At 43.2% G+C, this 22,254-nt stretch overlaps 1 protein-coding gene across 1 annotated transcript in view; it reads left to right on the forward strand.

The window, feature by feature from the left end:
- Nucleotides 1-451: 451 nt before the first annotated feature.
- The window catches only part of ANK2 (ankyrin 2), a 263,109-nt gene continuing 241,306 nt past the window's right edge, over nucleotides 452-22,254 (forward strand). Inside the window, exons 1-2 of the mRNA XM_059843636.1 lie at nucleotides 452-673; nucleotides 21,456-21,514. Coding sequence (XP_059699619.1) covers nucleotides 21,494-21,514 — 21 coding nt within the window. The 5' untranslated portion in view covers nucleotides 452-673; nucleotides 21,456-21,493. The remainder of the gene's footprint in view (nucleotides 674-21,455; nucleotides 21,515-22,254) is intronic.

Below are 22,254 nucleotides of genomic sequence, written 5' to 3' on the forward strand. Positions count from 1 at the left end.
CCTTGCCTATGGCAGGGGTGCTGGAAGGAGATGATCTATAAGACCCCTTCCAACCCAAGCCATTTGGTGATTCCATGACTATTTCAGCAGAACTGTACTCCCAGAAGTACATGATAATGCAGCAGTAAAGCAAAATTAGCACTGTTTGCTGGCCTCATTGTGGCTCAGCAAAGCTGTCTGGATGCAGCTGCTTTGCTTAGTTTCCCCTTTTCCCTGTTCCCGGCAAAGCTCCTGTGCCTGCCTTGTCCATAACCGGCCAGCCCCAGCCCCAGATGTTCCCTCTGTCCATTCCTGGAGGGAGCGGGAAGCGGGGGGACGAGCGCGGAGGGTGCCCACGCAGGTTCCTCCCCCGCCGCGGGCGGAGGGGCGGCGCGGGGCCGGGGCCGCCTCCCCGGGAGCCAGGCGGGCCGGGAGCCTCCGCCCCGCCGCTCTCCGCGAGTGGGCGGCTGGTCCCGCCCGTGGCCGCCGCCCGGCGGGGGCAGCAGCGGGCTCCGCGCCGTCCTGCGTGCTCCTGGGCCAGATCTGGCGTGAGCGGGCTTGGACGTACCGGGAGAGGAGGGAGGGAGGGGACAGGGAGGGCTCCCTGCTCTGTCACAGCGCCCGCGGCTTGCGGCAGCACCGGAGCTCTGACGGGCGGCTCGCAGGGACGCGGCGCCGAGGAAGGAATACACCCGTAAGTCACCCGGGGTCCCCGGCCATCCAAGAGCCCGCGCAAGGGTGTCGTGTTTCGTGGTTGTGGTTTGGGTGCTGGGGTTTTGTGGTTTTTCTGTTTCCCAGCGGTGTTTGTCAGTGGCAACCGCAGAGCTTGTCCTGCGTATGGAACTGTTAAAATGCAAATATCAGGCAGGATAATCGAAATTTGTGTTTTCCAGCAGGAGCAGGAAGTCTGCCTTGTGCCAAATTAACGTGTCAGGCAGACGAGGGGATCGGGTGGGAAGCCCCCGTTCGTATTGCGGGGTGCGGAGAGAATTTTCTGAGCCATCCCACAGCCGTGCAGCGCTGGTAGGCACAGGTGCTCTTGCTGCATCTCTGGAAGAGCTGCATGGAAGGGGGGCTTGCCTCAGCTGTGCAAACTCTGCCTTTCTGCAGTCATCAGGTGCGAAACAGCAGAGGGAGATGGTCGATTCGTTCTGTATCCTCTGTAAAGAGCTGTCCAGAAAAAAAATTGCCCTTCGATGTTATGGGAGGGGGCTGCTAGAGGAGATAGGGTTTCTGGTTCTTGTCTTGGAATGAATGAGGGCTCAGGGGAAGGAAAATGTTCCTGAGGTTTTCTCTCTTCCCTTTCTTTCCCCTCGAGAAGCCTGGCTATCAAACATGCACGTTAAACCCTTGCCTCTATTTAATTTTCCCTCATGATATAATCAAGCAACACTAGTTAGCATTTCTGATACTAACCATCTGAATGGAGAAGCTGTTCATGTCTGCTGCTCCACCAAACGATTTCCAGGCTCCATTGGCAGCAGTGCACAGATTGTGACTGTGCAGGAGCCTAGACTGAGGCCCTTGGGTGTGTCACCTCTTGAAAAGACAGATTGATTTAACCTTTACCGTTGCTCCCAGCTTCCTATCTTTTTGTACAGGTGAGGAAAAAAGGCGATACCAGAGATGTTAATTCATCTTTCCCATTTTAGTCTTAGTTATTTTCCTCTATTTTTGTTTTGGTTCTGGTGTTGAGGAGGGAAAATCCATCCTAACAACATGCTTCAGCAGCCATGAGTCACTGTACATGGATGGGGTCGTGTCTGTGAAATTCCCCTGTTGCTGTTTGCTTTCCTCATTTTTCTGCAAAGGGGGCTTGAGCTTTGTGGAGGTGTTACTGGAGAGTAGGATGTTGTAGCTGCTGGAAAATGTGTTTGTGAATCTGTTGCACTTTTCACTCCAAAACCTTTCCTTTTTTTTTGGTAGCACAAGATGGGAGAGTGGGCTGGTGTGGAAGAGCAAGGAAACACTTTTTATAAGTTCTTCTGCCGTTCTGTTTGACTTTGGTGTGCTGTGTATGGATGTTATTTCCAGGGTCTGTGCTTACAGAAGGGCAGAGCCATGCAGAGGCTGCCACTGGAGGCTGGTTATTGCTGGAGTTCAAGGCTAAGCTGGTGCTAGTACTAGTCAGGTTTGCACTGGTGTTCCAGGGCTTCACGTGGTGGCCTCTGTGATTGATAAAAAGCACTCTGCTGACCTGGCTATGTTTTTGGATAATTAGGGACTCTGGATTTCAGCAGGTTGTCCCATTTCCAAACTTGTTTCTAAATGTTTAAAAATAAAATTCAAGTCTTACCTTTCTCTTATTTTGCTAAAACACAGTAACAAGCCAAGTAGGGTTCTTTTATGAATTTGGTTTAGGGTTTTGTCAGATTACTTGGCTGGCTTGCATCAGTCTGCCTACCCTGGCAAACTGTGGGCATTTCAGTGGTCCAGACACAATCTTTGACTTGTCTTTTCATTCTGTGCACTAAGCTACACTGATATGGTCAATAAATTATCACTTCCAGCGCTTCTTGGGTGTTCTGAGAGTAATTAGACCCCTCCTGGCCCTGCTACATTTGTACCTCTGAGGAAATAAGAAAAGCCTCTTGTTACTGGTGATGTCCTCTCCCACCGAGTGATTTACTCCGGTACCCATGTGGCCCTGTGGACTCTGTAATGAATGGGTTTAAAGAGCTGAAAGCAGAGTTCTGGGTGATTTTCCTGTCGTGCTCTCCAACAGCTTAAATCAAGGGTGGCTTCGCTGTAATTTGTAGTCTTGTGCATCCAAGGCTGGAGTCATGTTAATCCATTTCGGAAGCAGTGGGAGGGGAGCCAGTTCCCAACGCTCTCTGAATCGCTTTTTGGGGAAGGTTCTGAATGTAAATCATGACAAGTCCACGACTGGGAAAGAAAAATGTGGCTGTCAGACCATAATGCTTTGGAGGAATAAATACCATTTAAAGTTTAGTAAATTTTGTGTTCATGGGTAGCTCTAGTCTTGTACTGCTCTGCGAGCTCTGTATTTGGGTCTCTTTAATTGGTGTCACTCGGGCATAGAGCACAAGCAGATATCTCGTATAGTAAACAAAGCTGCAGATTTAAGTTAATGCTAATGTGTTTGCAGGCTGAGCCAAAAGCTTTTCAGGGTTATTATAACGTGCTGGGCATACAGCCCATCGATCTAAGTGTCTGGAGGAGACAAAAGTTATGGATTGACTCATTGTACGAATCAGCTCATCTGAAAGTCAGATTCTGCTATTTGTTGCCATCAGTAATTTAGTCGTATTAAGAACGGCTGAGGACGGGTGGCAGTGTGGCCGGAATATTGAGATGGGATTTCAGAGATCCCAGGAGAGCCATTCCCTGCTTTGCCTCCACAGATTTCCTGTGTGACCTGGGGCAAGTCATTAAATGTTTGGGTAGAGTAGGGTGGGCGGTACCTCCTCCTTTTTCACAGGGTGTGTGAAGGTTATTGGGTTAGATCCATTTGTGAGGGGATCATATAGATCAAAATACAATATCAAGCAGCACATCTGAACAGCCTGTGCCTCATGCATAACTAGACAATACCTGCATCTGCAAGCCAGCCTGCCTATGTGCTTCATACTATAGTATACTTACACGCCTATGCTTTCATTTTGGCAATAAATCCTGAGCATTGATGTGGGACAACTGTGAGAAAAGCCTTTGTTTTCACTGGCAATTCCAACCTGGTGTTCCCAGACTGTTCCAGTTGTTAAACGCAACATTGGAGTTGGTTGTGTACTAACAGTGACAAGATAATGCAGGCTCTGATGAGGGCTTCAATATGTAATTCCCATGTGCTGGGGATAATGGCACGGAAACCTCTCCTCTGGCAACTGCTGCTGTTTACATCCAAAATTATTTGTGTGTTTAACTTTGGAAGATTTAACTCCTCAAAGTGGCTCAGTCCCGTTCATTGGGAATGCTTGGCCAAGTGTAAAGAGGCTGGGCATCTTAAATTATTTTAAACTCTGATGCTTCAAATTAACACATATGTACAAAGTTTGATTTTAAGCTTCACAACCTCAGCCCTTCCTTAGAATAAACCAACAACATACTGGGGATCTTTGGGACACCTGTCTTCTTGGAAGCCAAATATTTGTGTTCCACAAACAACTTTGTCAAGGCTGGTTTAACTGCACAGAACAGTAAGTTCTTAAACTCTGGTGCAGCAGCTTTAATTGTGTTAGGCATCCTTAATGGGTGGTGATGTACAGCAGCTGGCCAGAGGCTGTTGAAGGTATTTTTTCATATTATGTAACAGTATAAATTAAGGTTTTACAGTCATAAGAAATGCATACTGGTCATGTAAATATGTTTCTGTTGCTTTTTTATTTTATCCATTGCTTTTCAGCACATATTCCCACTCAGTCACAAAGCTCAGCCTTGTTGGCCGTGGGCTACTGCAGAGGGAAACCTTCCACTTGGAGTGGGCATTTTGAACAGGAGGTGGCATGGCTGTGGGTCTGTCTGAGCGCCCCAAAAGGGCAATCCTGGCACAGGAGGCTTCCCCAGCTTCCTTAGCAGCACCAGCTCTTTGGTGTCTTCCCCTGGTGACAGGCATGACCTGTGTCTCTCTCCAGACGAGTCTGCTGTCACCATTGCCCAGAATTAGTTTATTTTTTCATAGGTCCTATGTGAAAGAGTGTCAGAAATGGGTATTTGGTGCTCCATGGTTTTGCTTGGCTAGTTAAGCTTCCACCTGTTCCACCTCCAGACACATCCTTTTGCCTTCCCACCCCCCCAGGACCTCTTCTGCATCCCCTCTTCAACCTTTGCAGTGAAAGTGGAGGCTGAAACTTGTCACTTGACCACCTTCCTGTGCTGTTTCCTTGGCTTTCATCTGGGCCCACGGGTTGAATTCCAAAGACACTCGTATCATTTGCTTCAATTTAGGCTGAGGAAGTCTTTTCTTATTAAATGATTGACCCAAAAATGATTTCCAAGTTGCTTCTAAAACTTAATTTCCATGTGTTTTAGAATATTTTCATCCTCCCCCACTCTTTTGTTTTTTCCTGAGAGAGGCTTTCAATTAACATTTCTCCCCAACTTTAACAAGGTTTGGAGAGAAGAAGCAAAGAAGTTATAAAAATACCTATTTATATTTAAGAAATTTATGCATACACATGTACATACATCAGTAAAATAGAGAGTTTGACTCACCACCTCTTAACTCACTCTAAAAATTCCTTTTGGAAAGTAAGGGAGGGAGAACTTTTTAAAACAAGCAACATACATCATTATTTAAAAAAAAGGTAGTTAATCTAAAATGTTTTCTACCATGTTCCAGAGCCTTGAAAACTGTTTATCAAGATGACTATTCTGAATGTAAAGCCATTTTTCATGTGCTAAGCAAAAGATAATGATCCCCAGGGCTTATTTTTACTTACAGTGCACTGATTCACCACCCACTGTTAACAATAGTTGAACTCTATTGGGATTTTTATTTTGTGGTTCAGCACAGTTTTGAGGTTGTAGCAGTCCTACAGCTGTGTTCCAGTTCCTGAGCTCATAGATGGCAGCATATGCTTTTTACCTGTGTAAAAAAAGTAGGTATATTCCCATCTGCTGCTTGAAGCTGTTGAGATAAAACCTAATGCTGTTTCTTTGTTTTCTCTGGGAAAAGATGTAGGGCAGTGGTGAGATTTCAGCACATGCAGATGACTTAAATCAGCTGTGGCTTTACAGTTATAATCTACCTAGGGGGAAACTGCAAAATTAGCTGCAAAGGAATTTTACATATCGTACCTTGTACAAAAAGTGCAGGTTTTGATCTTAAACAGGAAGAACCTATTTGTAAGACCTTCAATTTCTATTTATTTATTGAACAGAAAGTTGATGACTACCCTAAATAAGTATCAATTTTTAAGAAGACGAATTGATTCAGGAGTTGGTTTGTAAGCAATGAAATCAATGTTATGCTTTGAGCCGAAGCAAACATGTCTTTATGGGCTCTTTTTACTTCTCAGTTGTTTTAAATAGTGATGGTGACTTTAAATCCTAATTGCATGCAGTTAGAGAGAGCCCTGCCCAGCAGAGCAGCTGGGCTCATTTCACACCACCCTTTGCTTCATGGATCTGGTGTTCAGAAAGACAAAACCATACAGCCTCTTGCCTGCCTCTGTGGAATTCTCAGCCTGGCTGGATGCTCCACGTCCTTCCTCCCTGTCACCTGTGGGAGTGAAGGGTACAGGGTGGAACTGCTGAGGCCGATGCAGGGGCCGGGATGCATACCTGGAAAGGAAGGTGGCCCTGAGGATGTGCTCCAGGGTCCTCCTCAGGTTTCATCAGCATGCTGCTCTCATTCAGAGTGACAGCAGAAATCTTTATAAATGCCATTACAGCCATCAATCCAAGTTTTCTCGGTGAGATTTGTTTCAGTGAGGCAGCTTGGCTGGCTCCCTCCTTGCCTCTTCCCTTGCCGTGGGTGCTCACCACTCCCAGGTGTCACACACTCATTGGCTTCCTACGGCTGGCACATCAGGTTCTTGACTAGATACTATTCAGGAAGAAAAAGCATTTCAGGTCTGTCTTTTCTTACATAAAATAGGTTTTGAACAATTGATTGAAAGGCAATAGGTGGAGCGCACGCGTGGATGAAACAAAATTATTGTGTATTATAGAAGAAATTATTGGTTTAAATTGGAGAAAAGAGGGTTTTTTTCCTGGGAGATGAGCAGTGTTCAGCTGTTGTCAGCGTTCCGTAATAATATTGGGTAATTGTGTACAAGCATTTAAAAGGTTTCTATTTCTAATCTCTGCAATGACTCACTGATAGTGCAGAGCTGCAGGTACTGGAATTCCTGTGACATGGTGTATGCCACTGCAGGAGATGGCTCTGTGTGTCCCACGGGATATGAAAATATTCAATCTTTTCTGCTGTGATTTCCATACAGTGCTGTGACTGTGAGGCAGAGTATAATGGATGATTCCCTCTTAAATTACCTTCAACCTCCTGCTGTCAGCCCAGCACAAAGCACGTTGAGTAAGGGGGGCTGAGGGGTGTCCAGCAGAGAAGTGTGTGCAAGCCAGGAATGGCTTTCAGGGCCTTCCTGCTGTTCCTTGCCTCTTTCTGCTCTCCCAAGAGAATGGTCATGGAGTAGCAAGTAAAAATATTTTTGACCCCTTTGAATTTCACAGGCCTTATCTATTGTTTGTGGGGAGTTTTTGCACTGCCAATTAACAGAAGGAATTATATTGGCTGTGAAAGTGTTATTGGAGGGTAAAACAGGGAAGAGGTGATGTGCTCTTGTAGCCCCTCTGTCTGATGGAAGAAGGGTGGTGCATCTTCCTGTGTCAGGTTAGTGACTGCACCAACCATCTGCTCTAATGGTGGCCACAGCACTTTGCACTACATGCAGTTCTTTGAAAACCATCCATTTCCAAAACCTGTCTGGATTTAAAAGGAACTTTTTGAAATCCAGGATGTAATACCAGGAAAAATGTCTTAGCCATGATTCTCTTCACCTCCATCTATTTTATGGAAGCAAAACTTGGTTCTGTCTGTGCAGGGTTGCTGTCTGAAGGGTTTCAGTACCTGGGCAGCCCCCTGTTTGTTGTCCTGTGGCTGGCAGCCTCTTGTCTTGCTGTCCTCTACCTTGAGCCTTGGTTGCTGCAGCATCACCAGAAGGAAGGGTGGTGCAAGTTTTTACATGACACGTGTCCATCAGATTGGGTTGGTTTATTGGTAATCGTGTAGTTAGGTCATTTAAAGACAGAGTTATCTTTCAGACAGAGTTTAATTTTGGTTTGCTTTTATTTCAAGGCAAAAATACGTTGGGACAGTTTGATTATAAAATCCTGTGGAAAACTAGATGGTGTAGAACCATCTTAAAACTCACTTGAATAATTACTTGCTTGTAAAGCAGCTGGATCATAGGTGACACAAGTTCTCTGACAATTTATAGGATGGTCAGCAGAGAGAGGGAAGGGAAGGCAAACCTCTTCCGTCAGAGTTTTCAATGTTTCAAAATTGGGATTATTTTGTTTCAATTTCTTGCTGGTAACTCAGCCCTGAGGTGTGTCCTTGGGAGCATATTTGCTCTTACCCCTTAAGGAGTTGAAATACAGTGCCTCACTTATTTCCCAAGATGGAAAGAGAGGTTTAGATATATTTATGTGTATATGAAAATAAAAGATAAATATCAATATAAAAAATTATATGGGAAAAAAACCTCATCAAAAGATTCTGGGATCATTCTCTCTCTAACTCAAACAGAAGTGTTCATGGCCACTACCCACAAGTGACCTACATTTGGAAATCACAGCATTATTCTGTGTGCAGCCTGTGAGATGTAGCCAAACATTAGTTTGTATTGCACATGCAGCGAATATTTATAAAAAATTCACTTTATTAAAAAATGGAATGATGTTGTGGTGACCTTCCCTTTCGAGGAAATGAAGGAGAGAAAAGCTGCATATAATAGGGAATGATAGAGTGGTATCAGTCCATCTTCTGAGATTGTCCCTGGTCTGAGTGACAGGCAGTAATTGATGTGGTCTCGTTGCTTTGTCACCTCAGCTTATCTTCATTCTAATTATTGCCACCTGCCTGCTCTGACTGAGCATTGGGTGTGGGTGCTGGGATGGCTCTGAAGGCCGTGCAGGCTTCATGGCATGAAATACCCTGCCATGGATGAGAGGGGTCTGCAGAATTCTGAGTTACTGTGGAATGTCTGAGCTCTGCAGTGTAAGCCAATATATGGATGTGCTGCAAACTATTTAGGGCATAATTACAGAAAATGTGTTTTGATCATAATGCTGTGGTCACTTTGGCAGAGAATGCTAAAATGAAACCCTAAAGGACCTGGAAAATATTACAGGTCAGGTCTTCAGGGAAAAGAGCAAAGGTCTGATTGAAAGTAATTTAGAAATGTTTCTGCTAAAAGTTAGAATTACTTCTGTAAAACTGAGTCTAGTATTCTGATTGAATTGCTGCCTGGATTTGATCATTGATGTAATTAGTGCCCAACACCAGCAGTGCCAAAGAGAAGGTGAGTGTGAAATTGTAACATTTTTTGTTTCTTTGTTTTTGTTAGTTGATTTTAGTTAAAAACCAAAACACTGTAACACAGCGCTGGAGTTTACATGTGATAAACAGAATTTGCTTTTGTTAGTTGAATTACTGGCAAATAACAGTAATTTCTTACATTTTCACAGCATCATCTGCAGTTAATTTACATCCTGATATTTCATGTCCATGTTAATTTAATGCTAATGAGCATGTTGGTAATGATGGCTGTGGCACAGCATATTCAAGTGCTTTATTCTAACCACAGTGTTCAGTTTCTGGAAAGAATCATAGTTTTCTGTGCTCAGTTCCACCCCTCTATTTGGGTGCTTGTCATTTGCCTTTTTACCCTTTTTAATGGGTAAAATATAAGAATATCCTTAAGTATAGGCAACTTTTTAGCCTTTCCTGAGAACAAAGGGAAGTGAGTATCAGTGTTCTGCATTAGCTAAAAGATTTTAGCTCCTGTTTTGATATTTCCTCAGGCAGAATTAGCATAGGAACCACTGAAGTCTGGAATCCCTCCCACCTGGTGCCAGGATTTTGCTACTGACTGACAAAGTTTTTTCAGGGGGCAATATGTTTGCAAGACATTTTTTAAATTAATACATTGGTTTCTATATATGCTAAGCTGCTGTTACAGCTTTAACTTTATTCCTTAAGTCAGTCTGACCCACCACAGTGCTCTTCTTCTGTTGCATCTCCAGCAGCCCTAAAAGGCCTCTCAAAAAACCAAAAAGGCAGAAAAATGGGAAGTTGAAAGGGAAGACAGGTGTTGTGCAGAAATGAGGCAGCTGGTTTTAAACAGGTTGGTGGTCCCATACTAGTAGAGCTTTTGTGGTCAATTTTAGCATCTTAAAATCCTCACTTGTGCTATGAGAATTGCCTCTGTTTTACATCACAGGTAATGTGTTTTCAGTTAATTACTCCCAACCTACTACTCTTAACTGGGAGAACCTTTCATAGACCAATGAAATACTCAAAACTGCTCAAAAGATTAAGACATGCAGGTACTACTCATGTAAATGGGAGCTGTGTGGGCTCCCTAATCACTTAAGTAGCTTTGAAAAAACTCCTCCTTGATGTTTTTATTTCCCTGCTGTAGCCAGTGTTCATTGTCTGCTTTGAGCAAGATAAGAAATGCCTTTTCATTGTGCTGAGAGCATACCTGAGAGTGTAGAATTGCCTTTTTGAATTAACAGAAACATTATGAAAATGTTCTCTATTCTTTAAAATCAGCATGAAATATTCATCTAAACTGTCAATAAATATTTAAAGGTGATGTGAAATTTTCATGCCTTTTAAAGGGTAAAATTAATTAAAACATTGTAAAGATTTAAGACACTAGTGAATAGAAGAGTTGTATTAACATCTGTTAATTTCAGACTAGGTACCTGGTTCAATTTAGTGAAAAAAGCAGGAAAATAGGAGGATTTCTTGTTAACCCTTTGATTTCTGTAACCTGGGATTGAGACCTTGGTTTAGGATGCAGAAGACCCAGAATTGCTGATTTCTCACGACAGAATGGAAACTCTTTGTGGTCATTCTGTCAGGACTCTCTTCTGGAATTAAGGCTTTCTATTTTGGTACCCTGTGTCCTTAGAAGGACACACAAATAGTTGTGATCTTTGCATGTATTAAAATTATCCTGTATGTTGTGTGCTTTTATTGCTTGCTGGAATCAATCATATTTTGGGCCTCAGAATGAGAGAAGTGCTCAGGACTTGGGAATGAAACTCCTATACAATTTCTGAGTACCAGGAGTTATTAAACAAAGAGAAACTGTTCATTTTAAATTAACCTTAATATGTTGTTTAGAAAAATTAGGAATTTAAAGAAATACATGTCTGATAAGACAGACATATTCTTGGGGTTTTTTTAGATTGGAGAAAAATGAGATTTGAGTATTTGGGTGGGTTTTTGTGCCAATGCAGATCAGAAATTAAAATTCTGAAACACTATGGAAAGCAGCTGTACTTGAAAGTCCCAGTTGTTTACACAGTACTGAAAAAAATATGTAAAGAGAACTGAAGAATAAATGTTGGGAAAATGGGGAATGTGTTGCAGAGGAATATCCTCCGTTCTCAATTTTTTAAAGCTGCTCTGAAATGATATGTTCTCAGTTGTATTTTTGTCTGCAGTGCAAATGTTAGTGTAATAGGAGATGCTTTTAGATTTATTCTGCATGGGTACTTGTAAGATTTTCAAAGTGTGAAGTAAATAGTGTGTTTTTGGGAGAGGGAGGAATGGAAAATAAACATGGAATGCAAGTGAGTTTGGAGGTGTGCATGCCTCAGTCAGGTTGGTTGGTGCAGCTGGTGACTTAGGTGGAACTGCTCCAGGTTTCTGTTTTTCAAAGGAAATAAAACACTGCAGCTTTATTCCTTCTTGGATTTATTTGGCACAGTGCTGTTCATACTTCCTGGCCTCCTTTGCTCCTTGCTTGCCATCTTTGCTTTCAGTCTCCCTCACATCATTTTCCACTGAGATTCCCTGGGCCTGCCTCTGGGATTTTGGCTTCCATTCTGAAGAGGCTTCTGAAATTCTGCAAAACCTGACCTGATTGCAAATATTTATATTAGGGACAGGAGGAAAATAGAATGCTTCCTGTATGCAAAGGAGAGATGTGGTTGCAGTTGTAAGGACCTTACTGAGCATAGACCTGCTCTCATGGCTTCTACCATCCCATATCCCACTCCACATTTTGCCTGGAAGGCATTGAGAGGGGAGCCTACTGCATTTTTGGGTATTGATGCCAATTTGCTGGCAACATCTGGAGGAAATTCAGCTCTCAGCTTCAGTTCTTCTCTCTGCTAAGCTGGCCACTATTTTCTTCTAGAAAAAAACCACACTTTCAGAACTTGAAAGTGATTAATAATGTAAGATCTTTATAAAATGTTATCTAGTTGAAAGAGCCTTACAAATGAGTATTGCTTAGTGCTGTAGCAGAAGTGAGGTTTACTGTTCAAATACCAGTTCAGGCAACCAAACCATGAAAACTAATATTAGTTAAAATGGTTTTTATTAATATTCTGCATGTCATGTAAAAAATTGCAGTGCTAATTTTATTGACTACTTATTAGTTCTATGTCTTAATATTCAGATAAAACATCACATTTAATTTAGAGAAACATCAGTGCAAGCCAACAGAGAAGCTATGTTTAAATCTTTGTTATAATGTGTATTATTATTTTTGTTGCAAGGGTAAAAATAAGTGGGAAACTTGGCTGGTTTTCAGTCTGAGAGCCTTGAAATAAATCAGTATTATGATTATCATACTTTGGTGGGTATCCCAAAAGCATGTTGTGGTTGAGGTGCTCTGCTCACGACTGTAGGATGCTGCTCAAGACAGACTGCACAGCCAGGAGCAGAGGGGCAGGAGGGGCTGCCTCTGCTGACAGGACAGCGTTTGCTGAGCAGTGCTGAGAGGTTTCACCTGCTTTGGCAGGAGATTTCTAGTGGCAGCAGGATCACACCCTCAGGCCTGTGCTGCTGATCCTCTGACTCACCTGCTGCACAGCTGAAATCAGAGATGTGCCACTGCACGGCCTGAAGCACAGCAGGTGTTTTCCTTGGATGCAAGTAAAGCCTGGATGCAGTGTCACATGAGAATACAGGCATCTGTTTTCAACTTCTTTGAAGTTACTTTAAAATTATCAGCTCTTCAGTGGTTTTCTGTCTATCCAGGATGCAGTAAATGACAAGGCATTTCTGGGGAAGTTCTGATATCTCTTAAAATTCATTATCTCCAGCTGGAAATCAAGAATAAACATCTGAGAGTTGCCGAGCCTGTTGCATTAGAAATGTGAGCACTGTTTTGGTGGGCCAGGGTTCAGAAGCAGGACAGTCTGCAGTGAGATTGCAGACACCTGAATGCTGTATCAAGGCTTTTAAACAGATTTTTTTACTCATGTGTTTTCTGCAAGTCACTTTCGAGGAGTTGCTTCAGGTGTTGTGTTCTGCCTTGAAGACGTGTCGATAAAAAATGTGTGCTAGGCAAGGCAGATAGCTACTGAAATGAGTTAGGTCTTGAAAAGTCTGTACATTCACCAGCTCCTGTTGCTGCCTTACCTCCTGGACTAAGGACTAAAGAAGTCTAGATGCATATTGGTGCTTGTAGGTTGTAAATCTTAGCTAACATTTATAGCTACTGTCCTGCTTGCAGCCTCTTTTAGGAAGTTGAAGGTTGTCTTCCTGAGTGGGTCAAAATATCCCGCCCCTCTCCTGACTCAACAGAACTTGAGGGCCTGCTGCACTCTCCAAAGGCCCTGTTGTGCCCCAGTGGCTCTCTAATTAGCAGAAAAAAGCAAGTGGGAAATTCCTTTAGCACAGTTGGAGTGAGCGTTGGAACACTTGATGCAAAGCTGAGCTCCAATTCACCGGTGCACTGCAGGCAGCCCTCCCTCCCTATAGGAATGCCAAAGCCAGGCTGTGCCGTGCCAGAGAGCTGGCTGTACCAGCACACCCTGTGTGAAATGCAGGCACAGCTTCCTCCAACCCCTGGCAGCTGCTCACTCACACCTCGGGCACGTTAAAGCTGCCCCTTGAAAATAATGCAAGGGAATACCAAGGCAGCATGGTCAGTGCTCGCTCTCTTGGCAACTCAGAGTGCTTGGTTCCCTGCTCTCTCTCTGGTGAAGAGGGAAAGCACCAGCATCCTCTTCACCATGAGACCTTACTGGGGTGGTGTAAATTGGCAAAGCCCCTGAGGTGGGGCTGCTGTTTTTGCCCTCTCTGTTGGAGGTTGGAAATGCTGCGAGCCTCTGAGTTGATTTTTGCATATATGGCTTAGTTCTTTTTCTTCTGAGCTTAGGTTACCTGTGGAAATCTTTTGGAAAGCCTTGATCATCCAAAAGGATACCAAGAGTGTAAAATATTATCTCAGTGGCTGTGTAAAATGATGAAGACTTTCTTCTAATGGTTTATTTATTGTGGGTTTGTTTTTAGTGTGACATTATCTAGAAGAGGTGCGTGCATTGTAAGAGTGTTTTGGAGGATTGTCACTGCAGTTTGGGAGCAGTCATCCATTGTAAATAATTTTTTGCAGGTTGTTTGCTGAATGTGAACAGATATTGAGTGATGCCTATTATTCTGGAAAAGGAATTATGTAAGGATAGAGCACAGAAGGCACCGTCCTCTGTGTTAGTGACATTTGAAAGAGTTACATGGAGATGCACTTCATGTTGTCAAAATTCTCACAACAGTGCTCTTGGCTGGCAGGAGCATCCTGCTGGTCACTTAGGAACAGTTATTTTTTGGCTGAACTGCACTGAAAATATTCTCTTGGGTTCGTTTTCTTCTGCTCTTGAGATTGCCCCTTGTGCACTGACAAAGATGCACTGCTGCTCCCCACACAGACTCCCAGAGAGATAAATCCAGCTTTTGTCCTGTGGAATTCTTTCAGCCTGGCACTGACAAGGCTCTGTGGCCTCATCTGATCAAATCTACTTCACTGCCACGCAACATGACAAATGCCTTTGGTTCAAGCTGGACGGTAAAGCTTTTGCAAACAGGAAAAACAGTTGTCAGCTGTCACTGTTGTGGGACCAAACACACTTTGTGCTACAACAAGCAGACAAAAAAGCCTCTGAGCCGTACAGCAGATCAAATGGGGAACCCACTCAGGGAACATCCAGCTCTATTAAGACACGAGTGTGTTTTTATCAAGACTTGTTTAACAACACAGGGGAGAACATGTTAGCAGTTGGTAATAAGGAAGAATACAGTCTTTTGCTCTCAAGAAAGCCTAGACAATGCAAAAGTACACGATGCTGTATCATTTGCAAGGTGGGATATTTTCAATTTTAATGTTTTGCTTACAAATGTAGCTTTTGACTTAATTTTTTGTGAAAGAAATTATTAAGTATTTTTAGAAGAAGAGCTGTATTGAGGAGCTTTGGAGAAAGCTGTTTGGTGGCTCTGCTTCAGAAACAAAAATGAGTGAACTGAGGTTGAAAGTGACACCTGGGTCTTTGGCACAGTTCTGGCTATTGAGTTTCTTGTGCTCTCTGAGTTTTATTCTACCACTGAGAAATTTGGATATTTCTGACTGTATGCTTCTAAAATTTTTTTCGCTTTGAATACATGAAAAAAGGAGTGTAATATAGCAGCTCTTTGTTTTTCTTAAATGACTGTGTAGAAATATGTGGCTTTTGAATTGGAGCTTGTTTGGGACTCTTTAATCTGAAATATTAAAGGTCAGTCTCAAAACTATGCCCAATAATCTCAAAGCCAGTGGGCATCTTATACTTCAATACTTCATGCAGAAAGTACCGTGCCTAGTGCTGTGCATTCTGGCATTTCCTTTTGGGGCTGCTTTTCTCTTAGTCACTGAATCAGTTTTTAATTGGATACAAATGAAGTCTGACTGCTAATACAAGCCTCTGCTTTAAAACCAAGTCAAGCAGAAAATACTTTCTCTGTGTATTTTCCATCCCCTTCCCCATTCAGACGTTTCATGTCTGGAAGGTGGAGGGGGAGCAGTCTTGTCTTTGAGCTGTGGCCACCAGTCTGAAGTTTGCTTCCCATTGCCATCGGTGCTTGTGCCCTGTGGTCCTCACCCTTGACACCTCCCAGACTGTAAGGGAGCTCTCCTCCATCAGACTTTACATCCTGAGCAGGGAAATGTTCATCTGAAGTCATTTCATCCTCCAGCTGCTGTGTGGAGCCATCCTCAGGGATGTATTTTTGTAATATAATGTAACACATTAATGGCTCAGTAGCCGGTGAGAGGAATGAAAAGCTTAGGCCTGTCAGCTAAAGGGCACTACAAGTCCTCTTTGGTCCTTAATATAGTAAGGACATCTTAATGGCTGGCATTCCTTCTCAGCTTTGTGACTTTCCATTCAGTTTATTTTGTGCTACAGCTGTTCAGGAATTGTTAGAACTACCAGTTTTGGGGGAATAATGTAACTGAAATAAAATAGTTGTTCCTGCTATCACCCCCTTTGCTTTGTGAGGGGCCTTCCCTCCCTGCTCCCCTAAAATCTCTCATCACAGGCCAGGAAGGAACTTGCAAGTCTAGCAAGGCTCAGTAATGAAGACAAATTTTCTTCCCCCGAGCCACATTTACAATCTGCTTTCTTTAAAAAAAATTAGATTAGTATCTTAATTTTAATTAAGTAAAAGACTGTTAGCTAAAGCCTCTTGAACACGTAGCATGAAAAATAGGAAGGCCGCCAAGGAGTTAGGACTGCTGAGATAATTTCATCTTGCAAGTCGGGGCTCCAGCCGTGTGTCCTTCAGCTCAGTTTCCAGCCCATCCATTGATGTCGGGAGCAGCTTGGCACCCGGTGAATGTCACGGTAAGCCGTGCTGTCACCCTGTCCCTTGTGAAGCTGAGAGCACGGTCAGCAGAGGTCGCCTGTCCTGAGAGAGACACGGGAACAAGATCTTCTTGGGTCACGGAGCAAGGAAGTGCTGGGCTGTCTCAGAAAATGTGTCAAAATTCAGAAGTGCTGTAAACTGCTTTATCAGCAACTGGGAATTGAGTTAGCAGTCATTGCTGTTAGGAGTTAAAATGCTCTCAGTGTGTGTATTTATGAAGAACAATTATCTAATTACTGGCCATTAATGAGTATCTGTAGTCTCTAAACCTGCTCAGGGAAGTGAGGGATGTCAGGTTGATTGATTGTTCCCTCAGTTCTTTGTCTCTCCTTTCTCTCCTGTTGAATATCACAGGCCCAGTTCTGCACTCTGTATTGTAGGCCAAGAAAAGCTGTGTGGCACTACCTGTTGCTGGATCCTCTGTGTGGGATTTGTGTTCTGACCTGACAGCCAGCTGCTGCTTCCCCCTCAGCCTGGAAGCCAGCATGTGAGAGGGATCAGGACTGCAGCAGGGTAGGAAGGCAGATGCAGTTTTCTGGTACTTCCCATTTTTACTGCCCCATCTTCTGTGGCTGGGTGGTTTTGTGGAGCTCTTGCTTTGGCTGTATTTCCATTACTTCTTAGCTATCTCCCTTTCCCTAAAGGATTAAATAGATTACTTTGCTGCTAACGCCTGGATTGACTTCAGAGGTAGCTTGGATGCAGATATTAGTCTTGCACTTTAGTGCTTTTAAGAAGATTGCTGTAATGGCAGTAAATGAAGCCAAATACAAAATACTGCATTATAGCTTTATGTAGGTAGTGTGTATATGTATTAAAAGGTATATTGAGTTGCCCCTCCACCCTCAAGATTTAACTGGCATTTGCAAGACCATGAATTTGCTGTTAACATAGGACAGCTGCAGGAGCACAGCAGATTTAAACTGTTCAAAACCTATTAACATCCCTTTAGTGGTCCTTAGGCTTAGGAGGAAGAGAGAATAAATTACTGTTTTGACAGAGTTGCTGGTCTTACAAATAGCCCTGATGGCTTCAAAGAGTTGGCAGAAGTGGGCTCTGAAATGTTAAAGCTCCAGTTAGACATGAGCAGTTTTTGGGAGGATTTTTTAAACTGATAATCTTGAGGGGCACTTGGGGCTTAGAAAGCCTGTCCCAGTGAAGGGGTCAGTGCTGTCAGGGCTTTAGTGGCTGGGCACGCTGGGACTGGCACTGTCCCTGCTGGTATTGCATCTGTGACCGAGCTCTCGCTGCCGTCCAGGCAATGTGCACAAAGGCAGCTTTGTTCCCTTCTCCTTGACCCCAGGGAATCAGTGCACTGCCAGCGTGCCCAGACCATTTGCTGCAGAAGATCAGGAGCTCCCTGTGCAGCTCTTGAAGAGGAGGATGCAGGGGCAGCTGGTCTGAAAGTGCTCGAGCACAAAAATACGTTCATTTTGTTTAACATTTTGGGCAATGTATAATGGTCTTGGGATGCAAAGTGAGATTTATATTCCGTCTTTACTGCTCTGCAGGGTTTAGTATTTTACTTTTTATGTTAGAAGTGGTAACCAGGTGTGGATTTGAACCACTGCAAATGCTCTAAAAACTGAGCTGTGCTCAGTTAAGTCTCCCTGGCTACGGCTTTGTTTGGAAATATGAAGCAAAGGTTCTGTCAGCTAATGCACCCCTACTCCTGTGCATGTGATGGCAATAAGAAAAGTCCCCCATACAGCTCCACCAAGGACCACCCATTCAGTCTCTAAATGAAATGTCTCTCCCTTGTGGTAGGCTGTTGTTTTGGCTTTCAGCTTGCTCTGTGTTAATGGCTTTTTGAAGTGACTTTTAAGAAGCAAACCACAGTGTTGGCTTCTTGCATAGAAGAAGCCAAGCAGATGCAAGGGCCTGGCACGGAAATCAAAGAACACAGTTATTTGGTGGATGTGGGATGAGCCAAAGCACTTATCAGGCATCAGTGGAAGACTGTAGAACTTGACCAGCCTCTGCTGACTCTTGGAATGGGCATTGCAAAGGCAAGGCAACCTCTTCATCTAATTTGGGGGACGCAGATCCTGAAGGAAGGAGATGTGTCAGCGTTTTGCAGAGCAGATGGCTGTATATTGATTTGGATGGAACTATTTTCATTTCAAGTCTTCTGCAGCAGCAAGAAAAATATGATTTCAGTCTCCCAGCTATATTTATGTCTGTAATTGGTAGTTAATACAATTCTGGTCAGAGTTTGCAGGACCATTTCTTTTGTTAGGCAGACAGGAGACAGCTTCATCCATTCGTGCTAATCCTATTTCACGGGAAGCTCGATGTTTAAATGTTAGACAGATTTGCTCCCTGATTGACAGTAACTATGGCATCTTTGTCCCCCTCTAAAACTGGAGGATAAGCACGGATAAAGGTGCTGGTATGGCACCTGCTGCTGGGCATTCTGGAAGGAATTGTTTGGGATGCCAAATGAAGTCTGAACAGCTTTTACTTCGTGGTTCCTGACTCTGTACAGCCTGAGATGCCTTGGGTTGCACAAAATGAAGGCTGTTATGTGGGAGAAATGGAATGGGATTCATTATCTGCCAGTGAGTCACCTCATTTGAAGTCTGTCTGGTCATTGCTTTCACTGATAAAAGAGAAATGTACACGTCAGCTGAGTGGAAGGCTGTGATCCTATCTAGATAGGCAAAGGACAGCAGAAGGATGGGTCTTCCTGCTGGTTGATCTTAAGGAACACCAAGGGGTGGTGGTCTTCATTTTGTCTTTTCTAAAAGCTCTGGGCAAATGGCTCAGTGTAACTCTTGCCAAATAGCAAAGCACAAAGGTGTTTTTCCTCAGAAATAAGCTTGCACTGTAGCACTTGAAGTTTAATATGTACTTGCTGTGGGGGACCCTCCCAACTTTTTAAATTCCAAAGCAGGCACTGAAAAAAAGTCAGTCAAGTTTTGATTATAACTCAGAATTCCCTGTGGAAGGGGCATGTGGATAATCATTACAAACTGCTGTAGGAAAACCAGCCATGGGAGTGCCTGTGATCAACAGAATCAATTTTTCTCTTAAACCTTGAAAATGATGCTTCCCCTTAAGAGAGAAAAGGAGGAAAATGAACCAAACCTGACAACTAGCATGACTCATCAGATAATTCTAGTCAGATGGCAATTATACCTTGAGTTGTCATTTTAAGGACAAAAATCTATAGTAGCATGTGTTAAACCCACCTTAGTAACTCCTGTAGCTAAAGTGCCGTGTTGTTTTGTATTCTGAAATGGGTTCATATCCTGGAGAGCTCTGAACTGAACTGGAATTTACACTGCCCTTGAAAAAGGCTAAACTTGCACGTGCATGGGGACTAGAGGAGCAAATTGTGCTGCTTTCATAGAGGAGGATAATAAGAGCTCTGCCAGGTTGAAAAAAAAAAGTTTGCTTCAGAGGCCTCACAGAGTAGGCTGACAGAAGGTAGAAGCAGCAGAACTTGTGCAGGAGATGTCTGAATTTGGCAGGGATTTAAAATTCAGTCTAAGATAAAGTTAGTTGCATGCAGGCAGGGAGAATGTTGAGCTTGTACACTCTGTTCAGCCTGAGCACGTTATGGGAATAAGTGATATTTCCATCTGAAATTCATCAGGAAGCTTGTGCCAGCTTAATGCTGGAAAATAAGGAGTTTAAAGAAATTCAGACAAGTTCTTCACTGGATATGAAAGGTATTTGGTTATTCAAGGTTTCACCTGTGGGGGGATACAATCTAAGGAATTAAAGGTAGGATAGAAAGGAATCTTACCCCTCAAGGAGCTGCAGCTGAGCCAATTATTAGAGATTAGGAACAGGCCTGACTCTAACAGGGCGCAGCTGTAGCCAGTAAGAAGAAGAGTGTTATCCAAGAGTGGATTGGTTGGTTGAGGGGGAACTGGAGCCAGCTGTGAGAAGGAAGAGTCAGTGCTTAGAGGAGCTGCCTACAGGAAACACCCAGAGGTAAAAAAACTCTTGAATTATGGAACCTTTGCAATACAGTAACAACATTCACCTGCATTTTTATAAGTTTCAACTTGTGTTGGTTAAGAAAACATCTAAAAAACTGATACGAAAGTGGTGGTATGGATGAAACGTGAAATGTTTTTTTCTCTTTTAGGATATAGTTTTGGTAGTTGAGGACCATTTAAGTCTGTCATACCATTTATAGGGTGTATTGTCATCTGTTAAAATTATCTGGAGTATAGAAAGGCAGTAATGATAAATGCATTTCTGTCCCAGAGGAGTGCTGGATGATGTGTGGGTGGGAGAAACAGGAGCTGAGGTTTGCTTGAGATTGGGCTGCAACCACACGTGCCAGGATCTGCCAGCCTCCTGTGTGGGCTGTGGGGAGGGCAGAGCCATCACCCAGGTTTGGCTGTGGGTGCTCAAGGAGCCTGCAGGGTCCTGCTGCCAGGCTGAGCCAGAGGTTTTTCCATCTGCTCAGGTACCAGGCAGGAGCCTGGGGGTGAAAAGGAGGGGACAGGACCTCTAGCAAGTTCTGAACTCACACCTGCCTGTTTTGGAAAGATTTTACAGAAAAGAGGTGCAGTGTAACATGGTGTTAACCCCATGTTTCTGTGGAGGTGAATGGTGAGCCTGCTGTGCACATGCTGCCCTTGCTGTTCCCAACTTTAAGATGCACTTCTGTTATGGTTTGGGGTATAGCACTGTCCTGGGTGTCCTGTCCTGGGCTCCATCTGCCCAAAATATGTTTTACCTGTGGCTGCTAAGAAGTTGCACAACTGTCTGTACTGAAGACCACATTTGGGTTCTTTTGCTGAATGTTTTATGTTTCCATTACTGTGACTGCAATTATGAATTTTTCCAGAGTAAATACAGAGAATATGAAAATCAAATTATTGACGGCATCAAGTAGCTTTTATTTAGAAGTCATGTACGATGGAGGAAAACAGCAATAATAAGAAAAAAGATCTTAAATTCAATTACTGGATGCTTAGCTGAGGCCAAGTGGGAACATGCCATCTGAACTAATAAAACAACCAAAACCCATTATCCTAATTGTCTTACCTAAGTTATAACCACTGAAAATTTACTGGGGAGCAGTGGAGAGAAAGGTGTATATCCATGATACATCTGAGAACATGGAGAATTCATGTGTTTTTCCTGTTGCTTTTTTTTTTTTTAGGTAAGTAACTGAAGGGGACATGAAGAATTGACATTTAAATGGCCAGCATGTTGCAAAAGGTATTTCAATTTAGATTCAATAAGAAATGTGCGAATAATTACTTTGAGTACATATTTTATGGTTGTTTTCCTCCTTTTTTTTTTCTTTTGCTCTATTGAGACTGTCTTGGCAGAGGAATTAATGAACCTGGGTCCAGCTAATTGGCTGAAATTATTTTACTTGCTATAAAAGTGGTAATAATAATAATGGGATAGTGATGATGAATGAAATATTTGTGCCCTTCTTGAAATCTCTTTTTCACTTGTGATCACTGCAAAGTCTGCTTTACATGCTGATTATCAAGGGATAGATGCATTGCATCTGATTTCTAAGACATGACACCACTAAGTAACTGTGAGGAAGCTAAACCTGGATTTGATCCCTAAACAGCTCCTTCCTTGGCAGCCAGATGGATGTGGAGGTACGTGAGGCCTTATCTTGCACTGGGAAATAATGCACGTGTGCAAATATGCTGTGAACAAAATGCTGGCCTTGTTTTTGTGAACACCAAAGCAGGCCCAGCTCTATTTCATTTGCAGAGGCTCTCCTGCTGATGATTTTTTCACATCACTGATAATGGATTATAATTCTGGGGAGTGTTTGTTGTCACGTTGCTGTCTGTGAAATCCCTCAGGAGGGTGGAGGTTGATGGGAGAGCCATGGTTACAGAGAGTAATTCCTGTTAATTCCAATTAGGGATGGTAACTCAAAGCTGTTTGGAAGAATCCTCACAAAGGTTAAAGGAAGAGGATTCTGCCTT

Source organism: Haemorhous mexicanus, chromosome 4 (genome assembly GCF_027477595.1).
Source record: "Haemorhous mexicanus isolate bHaeMex1 chromosome 4, bHaeMex1.pri, whole genome shotgun sequence".
Classification (NCBI taxonomy): Eukaryota; Metazoa; Chordata; class Aves; order Passeriformes; family Fringillidae; genus Haemorhous; species Haemorhous mexicanus.